Source organism: Sturnira hondurensis, unplaced genomic scaffold (genome assembly GCF_014824575.4).
Source record: "Sturnira hondurensis isolate 20B ecotype Veracruz unplaced genomic scaffold, ASM1482457v3 Scaffold0003213, whole genome shotgun sequence".
NCBI classification, from domain to species: domain Eukaryota; kingdom Metazoa; phylum Chordata; class Mammalia; order Chiroptera; family Phyllostomidae; genus Sturnira; species Sturnira hondurensis.
The window spans coordinates 1,547,015-1,573,608 of NW_028075844.1; the positions used below are offsets into that span (position 1 = coordinate 1,547,015).

At 45.3% G+C, this 26,594-nt stretch overlaps 1 protein-coding gene and 1 non-coding gene across 2 annotated transcripts; one reads left to right on the top strand and one right to left on the bottom strand.

Annotated features, from left to right (window-relative positions):
• The first annotated feature begins 22,873 nt into the window (after positions 1-22,873).
• LOC118984155 (U1 spliceosomal RNA) lies at positions 22,874-23,036 on the top strand. Its single transcript, XR_005065870.1, has one exon. It is a non-coding gene; the product is annotated as a U1 spliceosomal RNA (small nuclear RNA).
• Positions 23,037-25,296: 2,260 nt separating this feature from the next.
• Positions 25,297-26,253, bottom strand: LOC118984150 (olfactory receptor 7A5-like). The gene has a single exon (XM_037041930.1). The coding sequence runs from the start codon at positions 26,251-26,253 to the stop codon at positions 25,297-25,299; it is 957 nt and encodes a 318-aa protein (XP_036897825.1).
• Between the last annotated feature and the right edge of the window lie 341 nt (positions 26,254-26,594).

Genomic DNA, 26,594 nt, shown 5'->3' on the forward strand with positions numbered 1-26,594 from the left:
CCTTAGAGATTTCTATATTCAATATACGTCAGCTAAAAGTAAATTTAATTTTACATCTTCCTAACTAATCCCCACACATTTGGTTTCTTTTCTTGCCTAAGGGTTCTGGCTAAAATCTCCAGCAGACTGTTGAACAGAAGTGGCAAGGGTGACATCCTTGGTTCCTTATCTTGGGGGGCAGGGGAGAAAGCACTCAGTCTTTCACCATTAAATACAATGTTAGCTGTGGGTTTTCCACAGATCTGACAATGAAATTTGGAAATTTCCTTCTCTTCTGGGTATACTGAGTGTTTTAATCAGGAAAGGGTGTTGGATTTTATCAATTATTTTTTCAGTCTATTGAGATAATCTTGCTGTTTTTGCTTTTTTACTTTCCTGATCTCATTTATTATATTAATGTGTTTTGATATGTTAATCTAACCTTTCATCTCTGGAATAAATCCCACTTACTCATGTTATAGAATTCTTTGTATACTTTACTGGTTCATGTTTACTAGTATTTGTTGAGGGTTTTTGCATCCATATTCAGGTGTGTTAGCTTTGTTCCTCTGTGATAACTTGCTGGTTTCAAAATCAGAGTCATACTGGCCTCAGAAAATGGTGTGAAGAGTCGTCTCCATTCTGTTTTTTAACAGTTTGTGAAGACCTTTTACTAACCTTCTTTACAAGTTTTAGAGGATTCTGTGTTGAAGCCATCTGGGCCCAGGCTTCTTTGTGGGCGTTTTTTTGTTTACTAATTCAACCACTTCACTTACTATAGTTTGGTTCAGTTTTTCCATTTATTCTTGAGCTACTACTTTGTTCATTTCATCTTAGTTATCCAATTTTTGGCATATAATTAGTCACTGAATTCCTTTATAATCTTTCTAATTTCCATATTGTCAGTAGTAGTATCCCTCTTTCTGCCTGATTCTTTGAATTTGAATCTTCCCCCTTTTTCTCTAGACCACTCTAGCTAAAGATTTGTCAATTCTATTTACTTTTCCCTAGAAGCTACTTTCGGTTTCATTGATTTTCTGTATGTTTTTTCTATGTCCTTTTTCATTTACTTTTGTACCAATTTTTCATTATTTACTGTCTTTTTTGTGGGGTTTGCTACCACATCTTTTCAAGTCTGTTAAGTGAAAAGTTTAGGTTACTAATTTGATATTTTCTTTTTTGTTAATATAACCAGAAATAACTATGGAGTTTTAAATGCTTTATTTTAGCTACAAACCATGAACCTTGACCCTTTGGGCATGACATAATGGCTGCCAACATCTCTAGTAATATGTTATATAAACATATGTATTTTATATTCAAGGCTATTTTGCCGGATATTTGTAGTCTCCAAGCTGTCATGTGCATGCTGTTTGCAAGTGTATTTTCCCTATGCTTTCGCTTTCAAGCAACTTGCATTTCTTGTATGTAGCATATATTTAAATTATGGTGATTTTATTTTTTTAAAACGTGGGGTGACAGTCTAATCCTCTCATTTGGAATATGTAATTCATTCACATTTAGTATTATTGACAGAGTTGTAAGTACAGCTGCCATTTTACTTTTGACAGTTCTCATGTTGTTTTTAGTTTCCCTACAGCTCCTTTATAGCTTTCTTTTGCATTCAGTAAATATTTTCTAATGCAGTGTTTTAATTTTAATTTTTAAATATTTTATTTATTTACTTTTTAGAGAGGGGAAGGGAGCAGAAAGAGAGGGAAACATCAATGTGTGGTTGCCTCTTGAGTGCCCCCAACTGGGGACCTGGTCCACAATCCAGGCATATGTACTGACTGGGAATGGAACCAGTGACTCTTTGGTTCTCAGGCCAGTGCTCAATGCACTGAGCCACACCAGCCAGGGCATGTTGTAATTTTTAAGTGACTTCACTATACTTTTGAAAAAAAAGTTTTAGGGGCTGCTCTATTGTTTCACATGTACTTGTTAATTTACAAGAATGAGCCTCGGGTTTACACTAGGTTAATTCCAGTGCTACATGGCAACATTAGTCTCGTGTAACTCTATTTTCCTTTTGACACTTTTTGTGGTATTATTGTTATGTACATTATATCTCTTAATCATACAAACCAATAATATATTTTACACGTATTTCTTTACCATTTGTAGTCATTTCCTCACCCCAATACAGCTTTGCTCACACCCATGTCCTTTGCATCTTTAGTGGCAAACACATTACATAAGTGGGTTTTAACCAAATGCAAAAAAAGTTAATAAAAAATTAAAGACATCGGGCTATTTTATAAGATAATTGAGTAATTGAAATTTTAACCCCAAAGTCTTAGTGATGCCTGTGTGTACAACCGCAGCATGGGAAAGCCCAGGAGCAGCAGTTCTGAACAAAGGAGGTTGCTGGAACCTGTTACAATTTCCACATGGTCTCACCTGCTCTCACAGAAATCCTCGGATCAGTGAGGACGCATAGACCTCGAGGCTGGTTTCAACACAGACTTGAGCTCCAGGGATGCTTTTTTTTTGTTTGGAGGGGGAAAAAAGACAAAGACTGTTTTTGAGGCCTTCAACAGGGAGGAATACAGTCATTGGATAGAAAGACCACCCACTGACCTGTGGAGAAAAAGGAGCCACACACTAAACCTTACAAGCGCAGGGGAGGTCAGTACGGTGGCCTTACAAATTAAGGGACTGAAAGTACCCAACTAGGATGGACTGAACATAAAAGTTCCTAACCAAGAGTGGGCCAGGCCTGTAGCCTCCTAACCAAAGGGCATTTTTTTTTTAACCTTAAGTAAGCCTGTCTTTTTGCATCAAAGATAAAGTATCTTTGAAATGTCAGAGCAATCTCCTTTCACAAACAGCTGGAGGGTACACCCACTGCCTAAGGCAGGAGACCACAGAACCCCTCATTTTTATCTTGTTCCCCAATACCATCTCACATGCTGTAAATGTTAATTAACAACTAGCATTTACTCACTAATGCAAAAGAAGTGTGTTTCTTTGTTTTGTCTTTTCATCCAGTCCCTGAGGTTTCTCTGCTTTGCTTTCTTTTCCTCACGGCCACCCCCTCTCACCAATCTACCAGCGGAGGATTTCGGGTAACCCTCCTCATATCTCCGCCTTCGATTTTTTAAAAAACATTTTATTTATTTATCTTTAGAGGGGAAGGGAAGGAGAGAGGATAGGAAACATCAATGTATGGTTGCTTCTCGTGCATCCCCTGCAGGGAACTGGCTCCTGCCGGAAACTGGCCTGCAACCCAAGCATGTGCCCTGACTGGGAATCGAACCGCCTTCAATTTTAAAGCAGGGGTCCCTAATCCCCAGGCTGGGGAATCTTATCGGCCCAAGGCCTGTTAGGGACGGCAGCACAGCAGGAGGTGAGCGGCAGAGCAGCCAGGGAAGCCTCCCTGGCGTTACTGCCTGAGCTCTTCCTCCTGTTTCCCCCCAGGAACTGGTCCCTGGCGCCAAAGGGTTGGGCTCCGCTCTTCTAAAGTATAAAAAAAGCTGCGAAACTGCCATTCTCAGGAGCATTTTCTCAATCCATTGAGATTTCGCTTTTGGGCAATTGTCAGTTTGGCTCAAATAAACTCTTAAAAGACTTTTTCTTCTTCCTCGACACACCTTTTTGTTGTTATTTACTGATTTAAGATATAACAAGGGCCCAGTCTGTTGGCTGTGGCTGTGTTTCCCTGATTCCAATGCAGCCATTTCCTCCCCAAGCTGGAGAAAGCACAGCTTCACGCTGTGTGTATTTGACTTGCTGAACTTACTTGGCTGGATAGAGATTTTATGGCGATTCCAGACACTTTAAATGTGGTTGTCACTTAGGAGTCCATTAGTGACTCAGCTGAATTGTAAACTATTTCCCCAGTTAATTTAGGGCTTCGGAGATTTTAAGGCCCGAGAGCAGGGTTTCCTAAGCTCAGCACTACTGATATTCGGGCCACAGGATAAGTCTTTGTGGTGGGGGTCCTGCCCATTGCAGACCCTGAGCAGCATTTCTGGCCACCGCGCTCTATACGCCAGGAGATCTCCCGTGTCCTCCCCATCTGTGAGAACTAAGTGTTACCAGACGTGCCCGGAAGTGGGGGAGGGGTGGTGGGGGAGGGGTGGTGAGGGAAGCAGAATGCTCCTGAAGTAGGGTAACTGGAGGGGACTGTCCGAGAAAGGGTACCTGGTGTCTGACCTGGGAGGGCACAGCAGCTTCAGGCTGACCTGAGGGAATAGCTGAGACCCCAGGGACACTGGGCAGTGACTGCCCCTCCGTAGATTCTGACGAGTACCGTACCTGAGGAGGCTTTGGTCCAAACATGCTGAGAAGACAGAACTCACTGCCCTGGGGTCCGTTCCCCACTCGTCCCCTCCCACACTTCTCCTTCCCGTCTCAGACTTGCTGTAATGAGAGCTGGAATTGGAGGGTCTTGGCTGAAGCGGGGGGCGGTGCACTGGCCGGACGTCTCCACCTCACGCTGAGGTGTTTTAGTTTGTTAAGTTTGTACAAAGTTGGGCCCTGCACAGGGTTACTTAGAGAAGGAAAGCTGTGGGCGGGCCCAGGCTGTGGGCGGGGCTTTGGGAGGCCCCAAGTGCTGGAGGAGCTAGCTACAGCTACTTGCGGGCTAAGGATGGGGTCATTGTCTTTCCCTACTTTGCCAAATTCTGTCATTTAATTGGTGTATTTTGGTTGTTTACACTTAAGCTAGTTATTGCTATGTTAAGGCTTGAGTCTGCCATTTTTATTATTTGTTTTCTGTTTGTTCCCTGTTTCTCATTATTTTTTCTCTTCCCCTTTAGCTGCATCCAAAGAGGCCACATGTGAAGATAATAGAGCCGCAGAATCATAGCTGTTTAATCCCCAAGACTCATGGAGAAGAGCCTCTTTTGATCCGTACGGAATTTCCTGAGATCCAAGGGCTTAAACGTAGTGTTAAGCCATGAGGATGTAGTACATACTTGTTATTATTGCAGCATATTTTAGATATACTTGATATGGGAGAAATTCCCGGACATTCAGTTCCCCTCACCAATTTAGTAAGGAATTACAGATCAGCGAGTCCATTAATGTGCGAGCAGGGTTTGTTGGTGATCCATTCTCATGGAAAAGATTGGGCCTAGGTTAGGTGGGGGTGGGCGGGGTGAAATGCATAGATTCAGGGCAAAGTAGGGTAGTAAGGGCAGGGTGGTGAAAGTAAGGGTGGCCAAAGGCTGGTGTGGCAAGCGCAGGGGCAGCAAAAGTGAGAACCACTGTCCTGAGGACTCATATAGTTGGTGGGATAGGGGAGGATAAAGAAGTTACATACTGATTGACAGGTAAAGGTGGGGCTAGCTTTCCAGGACTGGGTGTGAACATCCAAAGGTGTTAATGGGCTTCTTCCTTCAGGCACTATGGACCCTTTCCAGCCTTTCAGGCCTTGGGATGAAGCAGGGTTTCAAAGGTTTTCTTTCCCAGATACCAGAAAAATACACGTAGAATTTCAAGGACTGCTGAGTCAGTGGGTGGGACATGTATCCCTCCTCCTCCCTGCCCTTGTTTCCCCTCTGGCTGCTCATTCTACCATAACAAACTGACCAATAATCAGACTATTTCCTGAGTGCAACAAATATGATTGAAAAGAGTATCAGGGCACAGTGAGGTCTCTTCTAAATCTTATTAACTTTATCATACTAACAATGCTCTTTTCTATATTAATATACTTTTCCAATAAATAGTTATTAATATTTATTTATTTGTTTATGATATACTAGGTGCTGGAGATAATGTATATCTTTCTATTCATCAGCACTTAAAGATGCTCAGACATTGGCTATTTTAAAGGAAAGAGATGACCACTAACATAGCACCTATTCTGATCTTCGACCACAGTGGAATAGTACACACTACACACTCTCTCCACACACACCACCTGCTCCCACGGCTACAGATCCGCCAAGGTGACTACAAACATGGCCCCTATGAAACTCCAGATAGACTCTTCCTTTGGCTCAGATTTATCGAGACATAACTGACATGAAACAGTGTGTAAGTCAAGGTGTGCAATGATTTGATATACCTGTATATTGTGGAATGATAACCACAATAAGGTTAGTTAATACAGTATGAGGGTTTGTGTGTGCATGTGCTATGTGGTTGGGGTGGGGTACAAAGCAGCCTCTTGAGGGGTGGCAGAGCTTCCTTTGCCTTGGGAATTAATCCCTGTCCACTTTTGTGGGCTTAGCTAGTCTATGCTTTATCCAGTCAAGCGCAATAAAAGCAACAACGCACCATATGTGATTTCAAATTTTTGAACAAACACACTAAAAAATAAACACAAATAGATCTAGTGCACTGACACAGAAATTTATAGAACTCAAGAAATTCAACCTTTTTTTGGCTCACCCAAGGACATTTTTTTCCCACTGGTTTTAGAGAGAGAGGAAAGAGGAGAGGAAGAGAGAGAGAAACATCAGAAATATCAATGTGAGAAAGAATCAGCAATCGGTTGCCTTCCACATGTGCTGAACCGAGCATCACATGCACCTAGATTGGGGAGTGAACTCTAAAGTCAGAAACCAATTCCTCACCAGGAACTGAACCTGCTACCTTTCAGTTGCAGAACTACGTTCCAAGCACTGAGCCACACCAGCCAGGGTAGAAACTCACGTTTTTTTTAAAAAAAATATTGTTATTATATTATAGTTGGTCCAATTTTTCTCCTTTGCCCTCTTCTGCCCTTGCTCACAGTCAGTGCACAGTTGTCCATGTGTCATTCATACATGTTCTTTGACTAGTCCCCCTTCTTTTCACTATTATCCCTTTCCTACCTCCCCTCTGGTTGCTGTCATTCTGTTCTATGTCTCCATATCTCTGATTCTATTTTGCTTGTTAGTTTATTTCGTTCATTAGGTTCCTCTTATAGGTGAGACCATATGGTATTTGTCTTTCGCCAACTGGCTTATTTCACTTAGCATAATATTCTCCATTTCCATCCATGCTGTTGCAGAAGGTGGGAATTCTTTCTTTCTGTTGCATAATATTCCATTGTGTATCACAGTTTGTTAATGCACTCATTTGCTTATGGGCAATTAGGCGGTTTCCAGCAGTTGGCTATGATAAATAATGCCGCTATGAACATAGAGATGCTTAAGTTCTTTTGAATTGGTGATTTGGGCCCTGGCTGGTGTGGCTCAGTGGACTGAATGCTGGACTGGGAACCAAAGAGTCACTGGTTCTATTCCCAGTTAGATCACATGACTGGGTTTCAGGCCAGGTCCTCAGTAGGGGGTGGGCAAGGGGTAACTATACATTGATGTTTCTCTCCCTCTCTTTCTCCTTCCCTTCCTCTCTCTTTAAAATAAATAAATATAATCATAAACAAAGATTGGTGATTTGGGATTCTTGGGGTAGATTCCCAGCAATGGAATTGCTGGGTCAAAAGGCAGTTCTATTTTTAGTCTTTTGAGGAAATTCTGTACTATTTCCACAGTGCCTGCACCTGTCTGCATTCCCACCAACAGTGCACTAGGGTTCCCTTTTCTCTACATAGTTGCCAGCACTTGTTGTTTGTTGGTTTACTACTTATGGCTATTGTGACAGGTGTGAGTTGATATCTCAATATGGTTCTAATTTGCGTCTTTCTGATGGCTAGTGATGTTGAGCATTTTTTCATATGTCTATGGGTCATCTGTATGTCCTCCTTGGAGGAGTGTCAGTTCAGGTCCTTTGCCCATTTTTTAGTTGGGTTGTTTGTCTTCCTGGTGTTGAGTCATAGGAGTTCTTTATATCTTTTGGAGATTAAACCCTTGTTCAACATATCATTGGCAAATATTTTCTCTCATATAGTTGGTTCTGTTTTCATTTTGATGATGCTATCTTCAATTGTGCAGAAGCTGTTAATTTGATGTAGTTGCGTTTGTTTAATTTTCCCTTTATTTCTCTTGTCCTAGGAGATATATTGGCAAAAATATTGCTACGTGGGATGTCTGAAATTTTACTGCCTATGTTTTCTGCTAGGACTTTTATGGTATCACAACTTATATTTAAGTCCTTTATCCATTTTGAGTTTATTTTTGTGTATGGTGTAAGTTGGTGATTGAGTTTCATTTTTTTGTATGTAGCTGTCCAGATCTCCCAACACCATTTATTGAAGAGACTGTTTTTACTCCATTGTATGCTCCTGCCCCTTTTGTCAAATATTAACTGACTGTAGAGACATGGGTTTGTTTCTGGATTCTCTCTTCTGTTCCATTGGTCTGTGTGTCTGTCCTTATGCCAGCACCAGACTTTCTTGATTACAGTGACCTTGTAGTATAGTTTCATATCAAGAATTGTGATCCCTCCAACTTTCTTTTTTCTTTTCTTTGTCAGGATTGCTGAGAACATTCAGGGTCTTTTTTGTTCCATTTGTTGGAATATTTGTTCTAGATCTGTGAAATATGCCTTTAGTATTTTAATGAATTGCATTGAATCAATAGATTGCTTTGGGTAGAATACACATTTTAATGGCATTAATTTTTCTAATCCACGAACATGGTATATGTTGCCATTTATTTGTGTCTTCCTCAATTTCTTCAGTGTTCTCTAGTCTTCTAAGTACAGATTTTTTACATCCTTGGTTGTATTTATTCCTAGGTACTTTATTTATTCTTTGTCACTATAGTAAATGGGATTTTTGAAATTCAACCTGTTTATTGGAGTTGTAACCCATGCCATAATGATGAATGTAAGATAGGTTCTGTCTAGACACAGATCCTTTCCCTGGGAGGAGCTATCCCTGTCCCGGAATCTCCAGGCACCTACCCCTCTGCTGAGTCTGGGATCGCTGTAATGAGGGTCTCAAAACTCCCTTTAAGGTAAAAGGAAGAAAAATCAGTGTCTTCATTTGAAATCTTATAGAGTGTGTCTGCCTTATACACTGTTTCTAATCTCGGGAGGGATGAGGTTCACCCCAATCTTTCCCTCCATGTCAGGGTCAGATGTAGCTTCAGTCGTGCAACTTCCATTTGATATTCCATGGTTGATATGATATCAACCAATCCAAAATGGTTGATATCAACCATTTGATAAGCCTCTGTTATCTTATCTGTGTAATGGGGGCATTTGTTGAGGACTCACTGGGGAAATGCTGTTAATACGGACAAGAAATGCTGTTCTTCAGCCAACAAAATGCCTTGAGGAAGTAATTATATAACCTCCTCCACCTCTTCAATTCAAATTGTACTTTGAGAGCCTAGCATCTCGTTCAGCTTGGGTACTCCTGCTTTTCTGCACATGTCCCTGAGGGGCTAAGAGTTCCTGGGTGAATAACAGACCTCAGTCCTCCTGTCAGTTCATGGTGATGCCACTGACATTATGTTTCTCCTTGTCCCACCCAGTGTGAGGAGGATGACAGCATGTCCCTGGATGAGGCCTGCACCTTGCAGGACCTCCAGGCAGGTGATACAGATTCCTCTAGTAGTGCCCATGGTACCAGCTTTCCTGTGTAGAACCATCACCTACATGACTACCTCCATTCCACCTGTCAACATTCAATACTACCCAAAGATCCTAAATCAGCTCATGACTTGGTAAGAACCAGTCCCTTTCTTGGCACTAGGTGACTGCCCACTGCCAGCTGTGTGTCTTGGGAATATTGCCCCCATCCTGAGCTTTTTTTTTCTCCTCTGAGAAGGGGGTGCCAGAGGTGAAACCTTCTGGGGTTTTGTGGTGCTAGTGGGATCAGCCATGGCAGGTGCTGACCTGATGCCTGGTCCTGCAGGCTATGCTGCTGAACATACTGTGGTTCTTTGTCTTTCTTAATTGTTTCTTCTCCATGAAAAGCTTCTGCCCTTCTCCTCACTGGCCTGTGGCCATTATGAATTTGAAAAAGCACATGGGAAGCAACCCATCAAAAATTTTGAGGTTCTGTCCTGGCTGGTGTGGTTCAGTGGATCGAGTACCAGCCTGTGAACCAAAGGTTCGCTGGTTCGATTCCCACACAGGGCACACACCGGGGTGGCAGGCAAGGTGCTCTCCAGGGGGTGCACGAGAAGCAGCCACACATTGATGTTTCCCTCCCTTTCTTTCTACCTCCCCTCCCTTCTCTCTAAAAATAAATAAATAAAGTATTTAAAAAAATTGAGATTCCATTAAGCTAGTCCTTTTTCTTGTCCTTAGTGAGGCTAGATTAGGGATATTTGGGGGCAGCAGAGGGGCCCCAGGCCCACCAGATATCTGGGGCGGTTCTGGTTGGGGTTCATTTATTCAACAATATAGGAAATGCCTGCTACATGCAGGCACTTCCTGAGACAATTGGCAAAACTCAGTAAAAGAAGAAGATACAATCCCTGGGTCTCAGTTGTAGTTAGAAAGTCAGACAGTCACACCAGACATCATTTATATGTCCTGTCCCCATATGTCACAAATGATTCACTCATGACCTTCTCTGTTTCTGGACCATCTACACAGGTACTGATCAGGATGATGAATTTTAGGATCACATACAGGAGTGAGTAATCTTTGGCTCCAGAAGAAGGGCCTCCTGTCTCTACAGAATGGGGTAGAGTATAGGGCTGTGGGTAATGTTTGCCTGACAGAACCCTGTGTCTCACACATATATTAATTACCCCAAGGGAGGGTGGGGAGGGTGACTTCCATAGAGACTTCCATGAATCAAAGAAAACAGTAGTTGGGGTGATTAATTCCCTGTGGGAAGCAGAAGGGAGGCTGGCCTCAGTTGGTCCCTAGAAACCCATCCCCAGCCAAACCCCATCTTCATCTGTGTGTTCCTGTCCATACCCACCCCCACTCCAGAACAGGAGGAGCAGGAGCACATGCTCACAAATTTGCAGCAGTCCTCAGGCCCGATACCCAGGTGTATGGAAGGTCAGGGTGGGCTGTGCCCTGGCTTTTTAGGATAAAACTGTCGGTAGGAAGACAAAACTCACAGTCTCTGTGTTAAACTGCTTCATAGCCAGGCCTGTCACTGCTAGGACAGACCCACAGGGGCTGGGGGTGGTGTGGTGCTGTCCCCTGGATGGCAAGGGGGTGCACAGAGGCCCAGACACAGACGAGGGTGCTGTGGGAAAGTGGTGTACAAGGAAAGGCCAGGCCTATGACTCTACTGCCCAATGGATGCCCCGCCCCCAGCCCCAGTGCCATGCTTTCTATGGTGGGAACCTGGCTGCACCAGGTGCAGGTTGTTGGCCAGCCCCATGCACTTTGCCTGTTGGAGGCCAAACTTGTCTTGTCTACCAATCACTTCCCCTTGATCAGGCCTGCTGTGTCATGGCCGCATGCTCCATGTCTGCCTTCAGCATCTAGTGCTCATTGGGGCAGAGCCAGAAGGTAAGAGGGCTGTAGCCTGGGACGATAATCTGGGGTGGGGTCATGGCCTGGGGTTCTCTCAAAGGCAGTAGCATCTTTCCTGACTTTGGAAAGGCCAGGGAAAGTCAGGCACAGTCCACACCAGCTCCAGCGCCATGGTAAGGGACAGCGCATGGGGTAGAGCCAGCTCCAGCTCTAATTCTACCACCTGTGCTAGGGCCGGAGCCAGCATCAGCTCCATCGGCCCCTGGCAAGGCTGAGTACTTGACTCTCATGTGTGCAGTGAGCCTCTTAGGGTGGGTGGGCCTGGTGTTCATTCTGACATCAGCTGTCCCAGACCTGCACTCCCTGACCTGGAATCCACAATCTGGGCCAAATTCCAGTTCCTTCACTTACTTACTGTGTGACTGGAGCAACTTTCATAACCCTCTAACCCTTGGTGTTCACATTGGGGTAGCAGAGCCGGACACTCAGAGGACTTGCCAGGCAGAGGACTGAGCAGATGAATGAGGTGAAACAGATGGAAGGTGGGTGAGGTCCTGCTTGCTGGTGAGGGAGGGCGGCCTACTATGGTGCTGCCTGGTTCTTGGGTATCTCACCCATTTACTCAGGAGATGTCAACAGCCTGAGCACTTATTAGGCACCTTATGTGTACTTGTCCACATGGGAGACAGACAACCAAAGCCTTTAGTTGTATCTGCCTTAAGGGAATGTACATCTGAATGGGGAGTTGGACAAGGGTGGTGATCACATTGGGAGGAAGATGCCACTGAGGATGAGCAGTTGCCTGGAGGAAGTGAGGCTAGGCTGGTGCAAACGCCACTTCCTGGCCAGTTTTGAGCACTGTGTCATTCTGTGCTGGGCACCCTCTGTGGAAGAGGAAAAAACCCCCAGGGACTCACAAAGCTCAGGTCACATGCTCAGCTTCATGAGCTCCAGCTGTGTTCAGTGACTCTGTCTGGAACTGTGGGGGACTGTGACAGGAGCTGGGTTGCAGGGCTGGCAAACACTGCCTGTCCTCCCCGGGATCTGTTCAGGGAGGTGGTGCCCCACTGCTGCCAGGGCTCCATCTGTTCCCAAGGCACCAACAGGGGCAACGAATGCCTGTTTTCTTCATCTGTGCTTTCTCCCACTTCTCCCACTTTCTCCCACTTCAACAGTGTAGCCAATTGGGTCATTACTACCCTCCTTGGGGACCTGAGCATGATGGCCTAGGAAGGGGCTAGGGCAGGGCACCTCTGGATTGAGTTGGCACAGGTACACTATGGAACAACCCAGGGGATTGGCTCTCTGGAGCCACAGGACCTACACATCTTTCTCCCCTCTCAGAATCGATATCTGGGGTCTGACCTCTGCACAATCCCAAGGCCCTTCCTGCCAGGGCCACACTGACCTTGACTCCCAGTCCCAGTGGTGAGAGGCTCACTTCCTACCTGGCTCCTTCCTTGGGTTGAGCTGAAATTCCCCCTCCTGGGAATGTTACTGGTCGGGTTCCAGGTGTGCCCTCCCTGGGCTCTCTGTTTCATCCAGGACAGGAGGAGTAGATGAGGGGACAGAAACCACAGGAAGCAGCGTGCTCTAGTTCTCACCGCTCAGCTGAGTCCTTTCGACTCCTCCTCCTCCTTGTGTGCTGTTGTGTCTTGTCTGCAAAGCCCTTCACTTCACTGTCTGAAGTAGACATGGGGACCAGTGTCCTGGTGTGTAGGTCACTCTCCATCAGAGTTCCAGGATGGACCAGGATCCCCTGTGTGACTAGCATTGCCCTTCAGTCAGCTGAGACCTCCTGGGGGGCAACAGGCTGGGAACAGGGCCTGGCCTGGTTGGTGGGGTCTCTGGTTCTGCCTGGGACTTTTAGGTCAGTGGTTCTTTTTTTTTTTCTAATAGTTTTCATTGATTATGCCATTACAGTTGTCCTATTTCCCCCCTTCATTCCCCTGCACCATGCACACCCCCTCACCCACCATTCCCCCCCTCTAGTTTATGTCCACATGTCACAAGTTCTTTAGATTCTATATTTCCCATACTATTCTTGCCCTCCTCCCTGTCTATTTTCTACTTACTGTCTATGCTACTTATTCTCCGTACCTTCTCCCCACTTCTCCTCCTCCCACTCCCCTGTTGCTAACCTTCCATGTGATCTCCATTTCTATGGTTCTGCTCCTGATGTACCTGTCCTCTTAGTTTGCTTTTGTTCTAGGTGTGGTTGTTAATAACTGTGAGTTTGCTGTCCTTTACTGTTCATATTTTTATCTTCTTTTTCTTAGATAAATCTCTTTAACAATTCATATCATAAGCGCTTGGTGATGAACTCCTTGAATTTGACCTTATCTGAGAAGCACTTTATCTGTCCTTCCATTCTAAATGAAAGCTTTGCTGGATAGAACAATCTTGGCTGTAGGTCTTTGGATTTCATGACTTGGAATACTTCTTTCTAGCCCCTTCTTGCCTGTAAGGTCTCTTTTGAGAAATCTGGCAGCAGATGGGAACTGTTCTGTGCCCGGAAGGACAGAAATCTGTTCTGATGGGAACTCCTTTGTAGGTGACTGTGCCCTTATCTCTTGCTGCTTCTAGGATTTTCTCCTTTATTTTAATCTTGGCTCATGTAATTATGATGTGCCTTGGTGTGTTCCTTCTTGGGTGCAACTTCTTTGGGACTCTGTGAGCTTCCTGGATTTCCTGGAAGTCTATTTCCTTTGCCAGACTGGGGAAGTTCTCCTTTATTATTTGTTCAAATAAGTTTTCCACTCATGGCTGTTCCTCTTCCCCTTTTGGTACCCCTCTAATTCGGTTGTTGGAATGGTTAAAGATGTCCTGGAGGTTCCTAAGCCTCTCCTCATTTTGTTGAATTCTTGTTACTTCACATTTTTCTGTTTGGTCATTTCTTCCTTCCTTCTGGTCCACTCCCTTGGTTTGAGTCCCAGTTTACTTTCCATCACTCTTGGTTTCCTGTGAATTTCCCTTCATTTCAATTAGTTTAGTCTTCATTTGTTCCTCTAATTTGTGACTAAAATCAACCAGTTGTGTGAGCATGCTGATCACGTGTTTTGAAATTGTGCATCTGACAGGTTAGCTATCTCTTGGTAGCTTAGAAGTTTTGGCTCTCGGGCTTTGAGCTGTTCTTCTTGAGCCACGTTTTGGTATGTTCTTGCGTGTTATGTATGAGGGTTGGAGCCTTAGGTGTTCACCAGGGCGGAGCAACCCAGTCCTGGGTTGTGACGCTCTATGTGGGGGCAGGGTCAGAGAGGGGCAATGGCATTTGTTCTGCTCTCTCTTGGATTTCGGTCTTTTCTGCTGCTTCCCAAAGACAAACTGGGCCCCCCTGGTGCTGGCTCCCTGGTGTGTGGGCCTGTGCAGCCTCCAGGACCCTGTGGGTCTCTCCAACAAACTCTCTGTGGGTCTGAGATCTTCTTCTGGCACCTCGACCCAGAAAGTTTTTCCAATTGGTGCTTTTAGGCTTTAATTCCTGTCACTGGGCCCTAGCTTGTGCTGTCTGTCTTACTGCTCACTCCTTCGCCTGGTTCATCTGAGTGTGAATGTGTGACCGTGGTCAGCCAGCCGCTTTGTGCCCCCACTGGGTCTGCCCATTGCCACCCCACACCTGGGATCTGCCAACCACCACCTGCCTGCCTGGGTTGGTCTGGCCACTTTTTCCTGCTCAACCTTGCCCCGCCAGCCCCTGACTCTCTTACTGGTCTGGCTGAATGGTTTGTTGTTGTCAGACTTCTGTACAGTTCAATTTTCTGTGTTTGGGTTGCGTTTTAGTTACTAAAACTTTGTTGTTCTTAAACTTGGTTGTACGAGGAGGCACAATGTTTCTACCTATGCCTCCATCTTGACCAGAAGTTAAGTCAGTGGTTCTGCTTCAGGAATCACTTTCATTGAATGTCAGACCTTGAGCTGAGCCAAACTGAAGATTTTCAAGTCTTTCATTTGTATCAAGAGAACTCTGTCCTTCTGAAACCAGCAGTAGTCAAACCAGATCTGCTGCATAGAAATGGGAATGGAGGCCCCATGTGACAACATGAGTGCCCCCTACCCAGCCCCATGAGACCACCGGGCTCAGGGGAACCAGTGAAAACCCTTGTCTAGGTGCTGGGATCTTCTAGCTACTTAAGTAAAAGTGATTTGCTTTTTAAATAAAAGGGTGACTGTGGGGAAAGGGCCCCAGAGAAAAGGAGAGGGGCTCCTCCCTCCCTGCTGCAGGCCCCCTTCCAAGAGCGGGGCCTCCCTCCTCCAGCCCAGCCCCTGGGGTGGTGGAGCCTGGAAGGGCTGTGTGGACGTTACCAGGAGGTGGCCTGGAAGAACTGGGTGCTGGATGGATGTGGGGCTGGAGAGCAGGGGTGACTTAACCTGGGATTGGTTTAGTGCTGGCTGTGGAGGTAACAGGGGGTGGGGTTGTAGTGTCCTGGAGGGGAAGAGAAGGAGAAACTAAGAAAAGGCTACTAAGGGTCCTAGGTGGGCCCTTGAGGGGGCCCTGGAGTGGGGGTGGGGGCAGAAGGCCGAGGATGAGTGGTTACAGGAGAAGGTCTGTGGGGGCCCTTGAGAGCCAGGCTCATCACCACCCACCCTGATGGAACAGGGTGCCGTCTTCCTTCCTCACTTACCTGTAGGTGCTGGACACTGTGATGGACGATTTTCAGGAGGTGAGTGAGTCTCCAGGTGAGGATGAAGGATTAGGATACTATTTGGAAGAAAAAAGCCCCACAGCGAGCTCTGAGCTCTCAGTACTGGGCAAACCTCAGCCTCAGTCTCTGTGTGTCATCAGAGAGGGCTGGGCTGGAAGATCACTGACCCAGGAGTCTCCATGGCCCTCCTTTTCTAGAACCTACAGACTGGCCCAGGTCCATGTCCTGTTCCTGGGTGTGCCCGCCCCCTGGTGGGCCCTGGCGGTAATGCAACACAAAAAGAGATGGGGATAAGAGGGCTAGTGACAGGCTAAATGGGGTGTTTCTGATGGATTTTGGCTAGCTGTCTTTCAGAGCTAAGTGGAGAAGTTCTAGAAAAGGAGTGAGACAAGCAGCTGTGCCCTAACTGCTAGAGGGGAGAGTGTGGAAATCAGAGACCCACCTGGGAGGACCTCTCAGTCCCCATCACTTAGGTCTTAAATTTTGATACACAGAGCAGGAAAACTCATGAAATTGGTAGGTGGAGAAGGGGATGACATCAAGGACAACTTCCTGGAGGAGGTGCTACTCACATCCAACTGTGAGAATGGGCAGGGCCTGAATGGAGTTGCAGAGACAGAGGGTTGGAGGGTTTGTGTGTGAGCAAAGACCTATGAGGAGCCCCCTGCCCGACTCCTCACCCCTACAGTACCCTGGGGCATCCCCACCCAGACCCTGACTGCATCCTGTCCTTCCCTCTGTTTCAGAACATGAAAGAATGATGGCGATTCAGCTTGTCCAGGAGGTTGCACTTTAACATAACACAAAGCTTGTGGAGCCATTTGGAGCCTTTTTCTCGGCCTTGGAGCTGCTCAGTGAGGATGAGAGGTGAGGTGGGAGGAGCTGAGTGATGGCAGGGAGCCTGAGGCCATGGCTTTCTGGTCAGTTCCAGGCCTTGCTGCATGGTGATTCTTGGGGCACCAGGACTCCAGTTTTTGGCAGGTGCTGCCACAGACACCTTACGTGGGTCTCCTAGGAGCTCACAGGCACCCCCTTGTCCTATAGCTATGGCCTGTTTGTCCAGCTGAAGCTCCCAAACCATTGGGCCAGCAAGATACAAGTGTTCATCAAAGCTGTTCATGGACAGAGTGGTCAGCACAGGGCCTGGTCACTGAGTGCAGTGGGGTAGGACCTCCCCCCACCTCGAATAACCAGATTCTTCTGTTAAGACTTCAGGTTCTGGAGAGTGAGCCTGTCTCCTGTGGCAGATGACAATCATGAGACCTCCTTAAGGGTGGCCCCTTTGTCAGATATGGGAACAAACAGCTGGGATCCTTGGGTAGCACTGGGCCCTCTTATGCTATGTGGTGAGACAAAAAACAGTGCTAGCTCCTTGAGATTCCTGTGAAGGCATGAGGCAGAGAACTACCCCCTCAACTCCCAGAGTGTCTACCCCACACCTAATTTTTTATTGTAAATAGTCAATGTTAGATTAGACTATTATATCACAGTTCTGTTTGTCTTACAGCCTGGGAGTGGTGGTGTGGTTCTTTCACTTTTGTGTCCATTTTGATGACAGGGAGGACCTCACACTCCTCCTTGAATTAAGAAACATTGTGAGATCACATCTCGTATTTGGGTGAAGGGCCAGCCCCCCTTCCTTGTTCCTGAAGGACACCCTCAAGTTCTCCTCACTCAGAGGATGACTCGGACAGTGGCCTGCAATGTCCTCAGCGTTATGAATGAGACGAGGTACATTCACACGGACTGCTGAGTCCTGTGGAGGAAAGGGGACAGCACAGACACTCTCGGGGAGAGAGCCTCTGAGTGCCTCAGCCACTCTCTCAAGAAGAGAGCACCCCAACCCTTTCCTTAACGAGCTTTTATTGGGTTTAATTAGCACAGGAAGAAAGCTCATCAATCATTGTCAGACAGAAATGATTACACAATAGATAACATTCAAGGAACTCTGAGGGCTTATTCTGAGTCAGGGTCAGAGAGCCCAGGAGCCATAAAATTTTGGGGAACAGGGGGGAATAGAACAACTGTAATGGTATAATCAATAAAATATATTAAAAAAAACTTTGGGGAACAAACTCACTTTCTGCTTGGTCCCTTATTATTTAAATTGAGGCTATTAGCAAAGTAGGCTTCCCAGGATTTTATGCATGATTTCTTAGTCCTGATCACCCTAGGGAACCTGCCTGTTCCAACACAGGGCTGCACCACCCTCTGTCATTGTTTCAGGCTTAAGTCAGGCAGGGGAAGTAAGGCAGCCAGGAGATTGGGAGACTTCTTGCAGACAGAATGAGGAGGACTCAGTCTATGTCGAAGCTGAGGGGTGAGGGTCAACCACCCCCTTTTTCTGTAGCCCCCAAGTCCTTCCCTGAGGCCCACTGCCCCCATGATTGTGCCTGTTTTAGGTGGTTCCCTGCTTTGGGAATCTTACCTGTCATTGGCTAACCAATCAAGCACTGGGGGCCAGGCAGGGTGAAGTAACAGGAGCAGAGGCAGTGCCCCTGCCAGGGAGATAAGCTTTCTCTCCTTAGTGGTTTATGGTCCAAAGGTTGTTCACTCATCCTTAGCCATAGGGGGTTACAGCTCCTGAAACCAGGCAGGGTGGATCCCAACAAGAGGACAGCTTTGCTTCTGTGTTATTTCCCTGGCCAGGGGCTGGAACAGCCCCTCAGAACTCCTGGGACCTAGAGGCTAGAGGCCCTTTCACAGGCAAAGCAACAACCCTGACATGTGGGTGTTTTCCAATAGCACTTGTCAGGACCAGGTACTGCCCCAGGAGAGTGGCTGACTTTCTACAATGTGGGAAGCAGAGGGAACACCTTCTGCCTCTTGTGTTGAGGTGTCTTTTCACCAGATATTAGGAATGTGTGGTTTTTCTGGTTTGGTCTGTTAATTACACCAGCATTGAGTGGGGACAACACTGTGAAAAGACGAAACCTGTGTGTGGGTAAAACAAGGCCAGAAACAGGTCAAGTGCAGGGCTGAGGAGGGCAGGCCCATCTTCATCCTTAGCCCTTTTTATGGGCTCCGCCATCCATATTTACCTGGACTGGAGTCCTCCTGGGATTCTTGTCCCTGGACTTTGAGTTTCTTTCCCTTATGCATTCCTGTTCAGGGATAATGTTGTGATGCAGCTTCAAGGCTGTGGCTGGGCCTCATTTCATAGATATGAACCACCTGTGAACTAGAATTTTCAGCCTCCCTGGACTTCCTCATACAATGCTCTCTTTTAAAGATTTTTATCTATTTATTTTAAGCAGAGGAGAAGGAAAGGAAAAAAAGAGGGAAAGAAACAATGTGTGGTTGCCTCTTGTGTGCCCCCCACTGGGGAGCTTGCCCTCAATCTAGGCATGTGCCCTAACTGAGAATCAAACCTGAGACCCTTTGGTTCACAAGCCAGTGCTCAATCCACTGAGCCACAGGAGCCAGGGCCACAATGCTCTTCAAGGAGGAAATTCCTTGGAGGTCACGTGCTCTTTGGCTCCTCCCTCCTGGCTGGGCTCTGATGGATCACAGACTAAAATTCTGGCTAGTGAATGACCCTGCGCCTCTCCCTTGCTGCCCCAGTGACTTCTGGCTTCTGTAGCTCTGAGCTCCATGGTCTCAGACAGTCATCACTTGATGCACCCAGCCACACTGTCACTGACTCGTTCTCAAGGAGCCACAGGCTCAGCCTGAAGAGCATGTAGCCCCTGGGACAGCTGTCTTCTTTCTCATGGTCTTGTGCTGTGGTTATGCTATGGGAGTGTGAACCTCACTGTTCAAAGCTTTGAAATGTGAGTCATGAGAGAGGCATGGGTTCAGCAGGAGAATGATACCAACTGGTGATCCTCAGGCAGGCATGGACACAGTACTACTGATCAATATGCTGAAATGCTTCCAATCTGAGTGGTACACAGTCATGGTTCTCAGCTCACCTCCAGTCCCCACCCCCCACTGCCCCACCAATATTAGGAGCTCAGTGCCACCAATTGCTAGTTTGAATCTCAGCCCTGGAAACACCCTGTAAGAGTGAGAGTCAGATGAGTTGTCTGACACTTCTGAGTGGTCCCCCTCCTTTCTGAGGGGTGCAGCTGTTGCCCAGATTCACAACTACCTGGACTCTGCCAGTGAGGCCTTTTTGGGACAGCCAGAAGCTGAGTATAAATCCTGGTTACCAGAGGCCGACCTCTGTGGACAGGGCACAGCTATCCAGGAAGCAATTGCTAAAAAGAAGACAGATAAGGCTACACTTATTTTTCCTCCAAAGAGAAAGAGAAGCACCAGGTCCCAGGGTTCCTCCAGAGCCAGGAGGAAGGCACTGGTGTCTGAGGCGCTTCTCCTGCAGGACTGTGAGACCTCTGATAACAGACCTAGCAGAGAGCAACCTTTCATAGGTCCCGTGGGAACCACTGGAGGAAAGGAAGGACCATGTGTGGTAACCTTGGTCTCCTAATAGAAGAATGCATGATCGCCATTCTGCAAGGGGCCACATTTGCTGCAAGCGTCTATCTCACCAGCCTTTCTTTGTTAACTTTGATGTAAATATATCTGCATCTTTATCTATACACATACTCCCCACCCACTATAATGCCTGCACAGTTATTCATAACAGAATAAAGAACACAACAAATTCATGTTCTTAGAAGTGTATTTTTTTCGTAGTTGGTGTGTGTACCAACCTGGTTCTGTTATCTCTTTTCTTTCCAAAGGACATTCCCTTTGTCCTCAGCGAGCAACTCAGGTGGTTGTGGTTCTCGGCCTGGTGGGATGACCTTCAGTTTTATTCCTGGAAGGCTTGGTTTGTTAGCTGTCTTTCCTGGATTGGTTTCTTGTAGTTTTCCATCGACTTCAGTCATAGGGCACGGTGATCGCAATGTACACTGAGAAATCTTCTGAACTTGAGACGTAGGCTTCTCTACCTCTATCATCTTAGCTAGTTCACAAATTTTATTCTTTGGAAGATGATTTAAAAACACGAGGGAACTAAAGTGGCCGGGGGCAGTCTTAACTTTTAGTTCAGTGACTTTCAAAGCCCGAATCCATCAGGAATTCAGGCCACTAGAGCAGCAGAGCAGAAATTCACCAGGACATGCAGCCAGGAAGTTACCAGTGGGTCACTAGGGGTCACAGGGGAACAGTGAGTGCTGCCACTCCCGTTTCCACCCTCGATCCCTGGACCCGTGAATTATTGTCAGCAACATCATTTTTTGTGGGTGTTCATGCTGAACTTAGATGTATAGCAATTATTACTTGTCTTTGTTCTATTTTATTTTCTTTCGAAGAAGCCATTCCTGGTTCTGGTTGCAAGACATCTTCCCTAAACCTCTGTGGGGAGGGTCTCTTCTGTTATTTCAGTTAAGTAGTATGAACTACTTTGGCCAAATTATTGTAATGAATTTTATTTAATTCAAACCCAAAATTACAAACACATGGGATCTCTTGGGATAGGGGTTCGTCTATGTGAGGGTTCTCTATACCAGTGAGTTTTACCCAAGGACAATTCCACCCTGCCCCCAGAAGGCACTTGGCAATATCTGAAGACATTTTTTTGTTTATTTATTTAAACTTATTCTTTTATCCTCACCCAAGGACATTTTTCCCCCATTGCTTTTAGAGAGAGAAGAAGGGAGAGAGAGAAACATCCATGTGAGAGATAAGCATGGATTGATTGGTTGCTTCCAGTGTGCACCCAGACTGGGGATCGGTGCCCATACTGGGGATTGTAGGCATTCAGACCGAGGGCCACACATTCCCATGCTTGGACTGGCGATCGAACCCACAACCTAGGTATGTACCCTGACTGGAAAATGAACCTGCAACCCTTCATTTAGGGGCGGACACTCGAACCAGCTGAGCAGGAGACGTCTTTCATTACCACAACAGTGGGAGGTTGCTCGTGGTATCTAATAAGAAGAAACCAGAGACACTGCTGATCTTCCAATGCACAGTAGAGTCCACCACCGAAAACGATACAGCCCCACATGTTAGGGGGTCTGAAGAGGAGAAACCCTGCACCACACACCCACAGCTTCTAGATGGACAACAGATCAACACTTAAGGACACTTTACTGCAATTTTTACTTATCCAGCTCTACACAATTAGGGTTGTCCAGTGTGGGATTATCCAGTTGTAGTATGTTGAAGCATTGTGGTACCCAACAAACAAGTACAGGAGTTAACAAATGAAAGATGGGTGTCTCAGTTTCTCATGTTTGGGGATTTGGGGCAGATTCCATTCATTCATTCAACAAGCACATACACATGGCCATTCTGTCCCAAGCCACGTGCTGGGCATGGAGGTAGAGGACAGATTCTGTCTCTGAAAAACTCAGTCAATCGAACCACAGACTACTCAGAGACACAACACAGCAGAGACACTGTTGTTAGAGGAGTGTCATGGGTGTACAGAGATGAGGAATGAAAAGGAAGGCTTCCTGGAAAGGGATACTGTGGGTTGGGAACTGCTGTGCTTGCTTTTAGGAGCTGTAACACCCCCATGGGTAAGGCTGAATGAGCAACCTTTGGACCACAAACCACTAAGGAGGCAAAGCTTATCGTCCTGGCAGGGGCACTGCTTCTGCTCCTTTTACTTCACCCTGCCTGACCCGCAACACTTGATTGGTTAGACAATGAAAGGAAGATTGGACACATAGAAAAACAAGACTGTGCATCACATAAGGAGCATTTCTGATGGGCAGGATGCTGCTCATGCATCTGTACAAAAGCACATGAGTGTGTATGTGAGCATAACATAGGAAGAGAAGTTTTAAAAAAACTAACCACTTACGGTATACAGATCATCAGTAGGAGTAAAATTAGGGTAAACATAGGTTTCAAAATAATTTTGTGAACAAAATGGAGTGAGAATCTAAAATTAACTTATTGAAAGACACACAGTAATAATTCAAGGGTATTAACATGGGACCCACTAGATTTCCAAGGACTTGGAAATGAAAAAGTATAATAGAGGGGTTTTTAAACATGCAGAGGAAACAGTCTCTCAGTTATAATTTTTTATGTTAAGAGAGGTGGATTTTATACTTACCTGGCAGGAAAGATACCATGTCATGAAGGTGGTTTTCTCAGGGTGAGGCTCACCCATTGCACTCTGGGTGTGCTGACCCCTGGGATTTCCCCAAGTGTGGGAAACTTGACTGCATGACTTGTGGTAGTGGGGGACTGTGTTTGTGCTCTCCCCTAAGAAAAAAGGTAGATGGACTTAAATGGGACACTTAGGGAAGGAAAGGTGAGCTTTAGTCAAATGTGGATATAATGGTTGAAGAGGATGCAAGGGTTAGAAATAGATCTAATAAGAGAAGGCCAAAAGGAACAATAAGGGATAATAGATACAAAACAAGTTAGAAATATGATAAAGATGATTTATTAGCGCTAAGTATAAGAAGAACATGCTGGCATTTGTTCTCCTATTTGAAGACAGCATTCCTGGTTACTCTGTCATTTTAGCTTGTTTTAGACAACTTGTATGTATTTATTGACTTCATTTTCAATGCTCTGGAGCAATTTGTTTTTTAAATGTTGAAAATAGTATTAATTTTTAATTTGTCTTTTAAGTGTTCTTCTTTAAAAAAAGATTTTACTTATTTTGTTTTAGACAGAGGGGTTGGGAGGGAGAAAGAAAGGAAGAGAAACAGCAATGTGTGATTGCCTCTCTTGTGTTCCCTACTGGGGACCTAGCCTGCAACCCAGGGAATTGAATCCATGACCCTTTTGTTGCAGGCCAGTGCTCAGTTCACTGAGCCACATCACCCAGGGCTCTTTTAAGCCTTCTGACATATGATTAGTGTACTTTCTTTTTTTCATTTTGCTTTTTGATAACAGTCGACATTCAATATTATATTAGTTTCAGGTGTACAGCATAGTGGTTAGATAGGTACCATATAATATACAAAGGTATCATTTAATTTACAAAGGAACCCCCCAATATTTTCAGTGTCCACCTGGCACCACACTTAGTAACTAAGTTATTACAATATTACTGACTATATCCCATATGCTGTGCTTTACAGCTCTGTGACTCTTTTGTAACTACCAGTTTGTAATGCTTAGTCCCTTCTCTTTTTTCAGCCAGCCCTCCAACCGGCTCCCTCTGGCAACTGTCAGTCTGTTCTCTGTTTCTAAGACAGAACTATATCTAAGGTCTCTTGTTGGGGGTTCATTTCCCTGTAACCAGGAGAGATTTAAAGGACATGCATGTTGGCGTAGGAAAACTGGTGGTTCTGGTTCTCATGACTGACAGGACCCCAAGCTCTCTCTTCAGTCGCACTTTGATCAGAGAGGATGGATGGAGTCCTGAGCCTCGTGGAGATAATGATGGATAACACTGACACTGATCACTCACCATCCCTTCTGTGGTTATGGGAAATTTAGAAGGGGGAGTATATTGCCTTTATAGCAATGAAAGGAGTCATATTATAGGGAGCGCTGGAAGTTTTTAAGTAGAAACACAAAGATAATTCAATAAAAAAATAAAACAATGCTAATGAGTTCTTTACCCATATCTATTATAAACTCTTTAACACATGGATACCAATCCTTCTCCCTCCCTTTTTAAGTTTACTTTTTTATTGTTGTTCAAGTACAGCTGTCTGCATTTTCTCCCCCCACTTCCCCCACCCCAGCCATCACCACCTCCCACCCTTGATTACTCGTGGATGCCAATGTTTCATGCTCCTAGATGCACATTATGAGGAAAAATATTTTGCACAGTAATTACACAATTTGGCATCACTGTATTGAAGGTCATCTGTGATTCAAAGGTCATATTAGGCCAATTTTATTAAAATCTGTCTTTCACTGAAGACTTGTTGGAGACATGTATTTGATAACTGCTTTGCAAAGGGCTTAGGAGGGACTGTGAACACTGAGCTGAAGGGGAATAGGATCCTAATGAGAATAAAATTCAGGGACAGGCTACTAAACACACTGGTATGTTAGAGTCTGCCTTGTCTAGAAGAGCAGTTAAGACATAAAGACATATATAAAGGAATGTCAGACATAAAAGTGAAAAACAGTGGTTTCACATTTCCTCACTTATAAAATTGTATAAATTCCTTGGTAATTAAGTGTAGTTTTCCCCATAGGAATAGTATGATTCAGGATGATTCTTTTAGCAAAAAAAATTATTTCATATGATATATGTCATTTGAGAAAAAATATATTCAAAACCCATGTTGTCTCATTAGGTAAATGGGATTTTCCAAATACTTCTGACCCATGATGGAAATAAACTTGGGAAAGTAGAAAAACAACAAAGGGAAAAGCTGTGGGACATAAGAGAAAAGGAAGCTTAATAAAGTGAGTTTCTGAAATTGAGTAGAGAAGTTAAGATCAAAGAAATGGAAATTCCAGGAAATAAATAGAAAGAGAAGGTTCTACTTCCTTAATCTGAAAATAACCGCAATAGTCGACTCTGAGCCTTTGACCTTGACAATCACAGGCACTACTTCAGTCTTAGGATGGTTTGCCTGTTGGTCATTTCCTTCACAAAAAATGCTGTCAGAGCTTGTTTGATGTCTTTGTTCCTGAGACTGTAGATGAAGGGGTTCAGCATGGGTGTGACCACAGTGTACATCACTGAGGCTGTTGCACTTGACTGTGAGCCGTGGGTACTGGCAGAGCTGAGATACACACCTAGGACTGTACCATAAAATAAGGAGACAACTGAGAGGTGAGATGCACAGGTGGAAAATGCTTTATACTTGCCCTGAGCTGATGGGATTGCACATATGGAGGATATGATCTTAGAGTAAGAGTAAAGAATCCCAACAAAAGGACCACCACCCAGCAGGAGAGCTGACAAATACATCACAATATCATTAAGAAAGGTGTCAGAACAGGCGAGCTGGATCATCTGATTGAGCTCACAGAAAAAGTGGGGGATTTCAAAGACTGTGAAGGACAGCCTCAATGCTATTAAACTCTGTAACAAGGAATCCAGGGCACTTGTGATCCAGGACACCAGCAGAAGCAGTCCGCAGATCCAGGGGTTCATGATGACGGTGTAGTGCAGGGGGTGACAGATGGCCACTAAGCGGTCATAGGCCATCACAGTCAGGAGGAAGTCATCCAACCCTGAAAAGAGTAGGAAAAAATACATCTGGCTGATGCAGCCTGCATAGGTGATGGCTTTGCTCTGTGTCTGGATGTTCACCAGCATCTTTGGGATGGTGGTGGAGGTGAAACAGATGTCTATCAAGGACAAGTTGGAGAGGAAGAAGTACATGGGGGTGTGGAGGTGGGAGTCTGAGCTGACAGCCAGGATGATGAGCAGGTTTCCCAACACAGTGATCAGGTACATGGAGAGGAACAGCCCAAACAGGACAGGCTGCAGTTGTGGTTTCTCTGAAAATCCCAGTAGAAGAAATTCTGAAACTTGTGTACCATTCCTTGGTTCCATACAGTGGAGGTTACTACTAGGAAAGAGGAAAATAATATGACTAATTCACAAAAATTGGAAATGCTGCAATTTATATTGTCAGTCAAAAATTAATTTAAAAATAATGTGTATGAATATGGTCTTTCACGAAATCCATGGTGCCACCTGTCATACAAAACTTTTATATCGATCATCTTTCCCCTTAAGGCATCATGTATTCTCCAGTTTTAATAAGTTTTTCATGTGTTTCAGGAATGTGAATTAAATGCAGACCATATTTCCCACATTGTCCAGGCTGTGGTTATAGTGTGCTGAAGAACAAAATTTCCTACAAGGCCTGTAAACAAGATGGCATTCGTGCA

Excerpts from the sequence above, each read along its gene's own strand:
- LOC118984150 (XM_037041930.1), bottom strand. The coding sequence starts at position 26,253 with ATGGAACCAAGGAATGGTACACAAGTTTCAGAATTTCTTCTACTGGGA.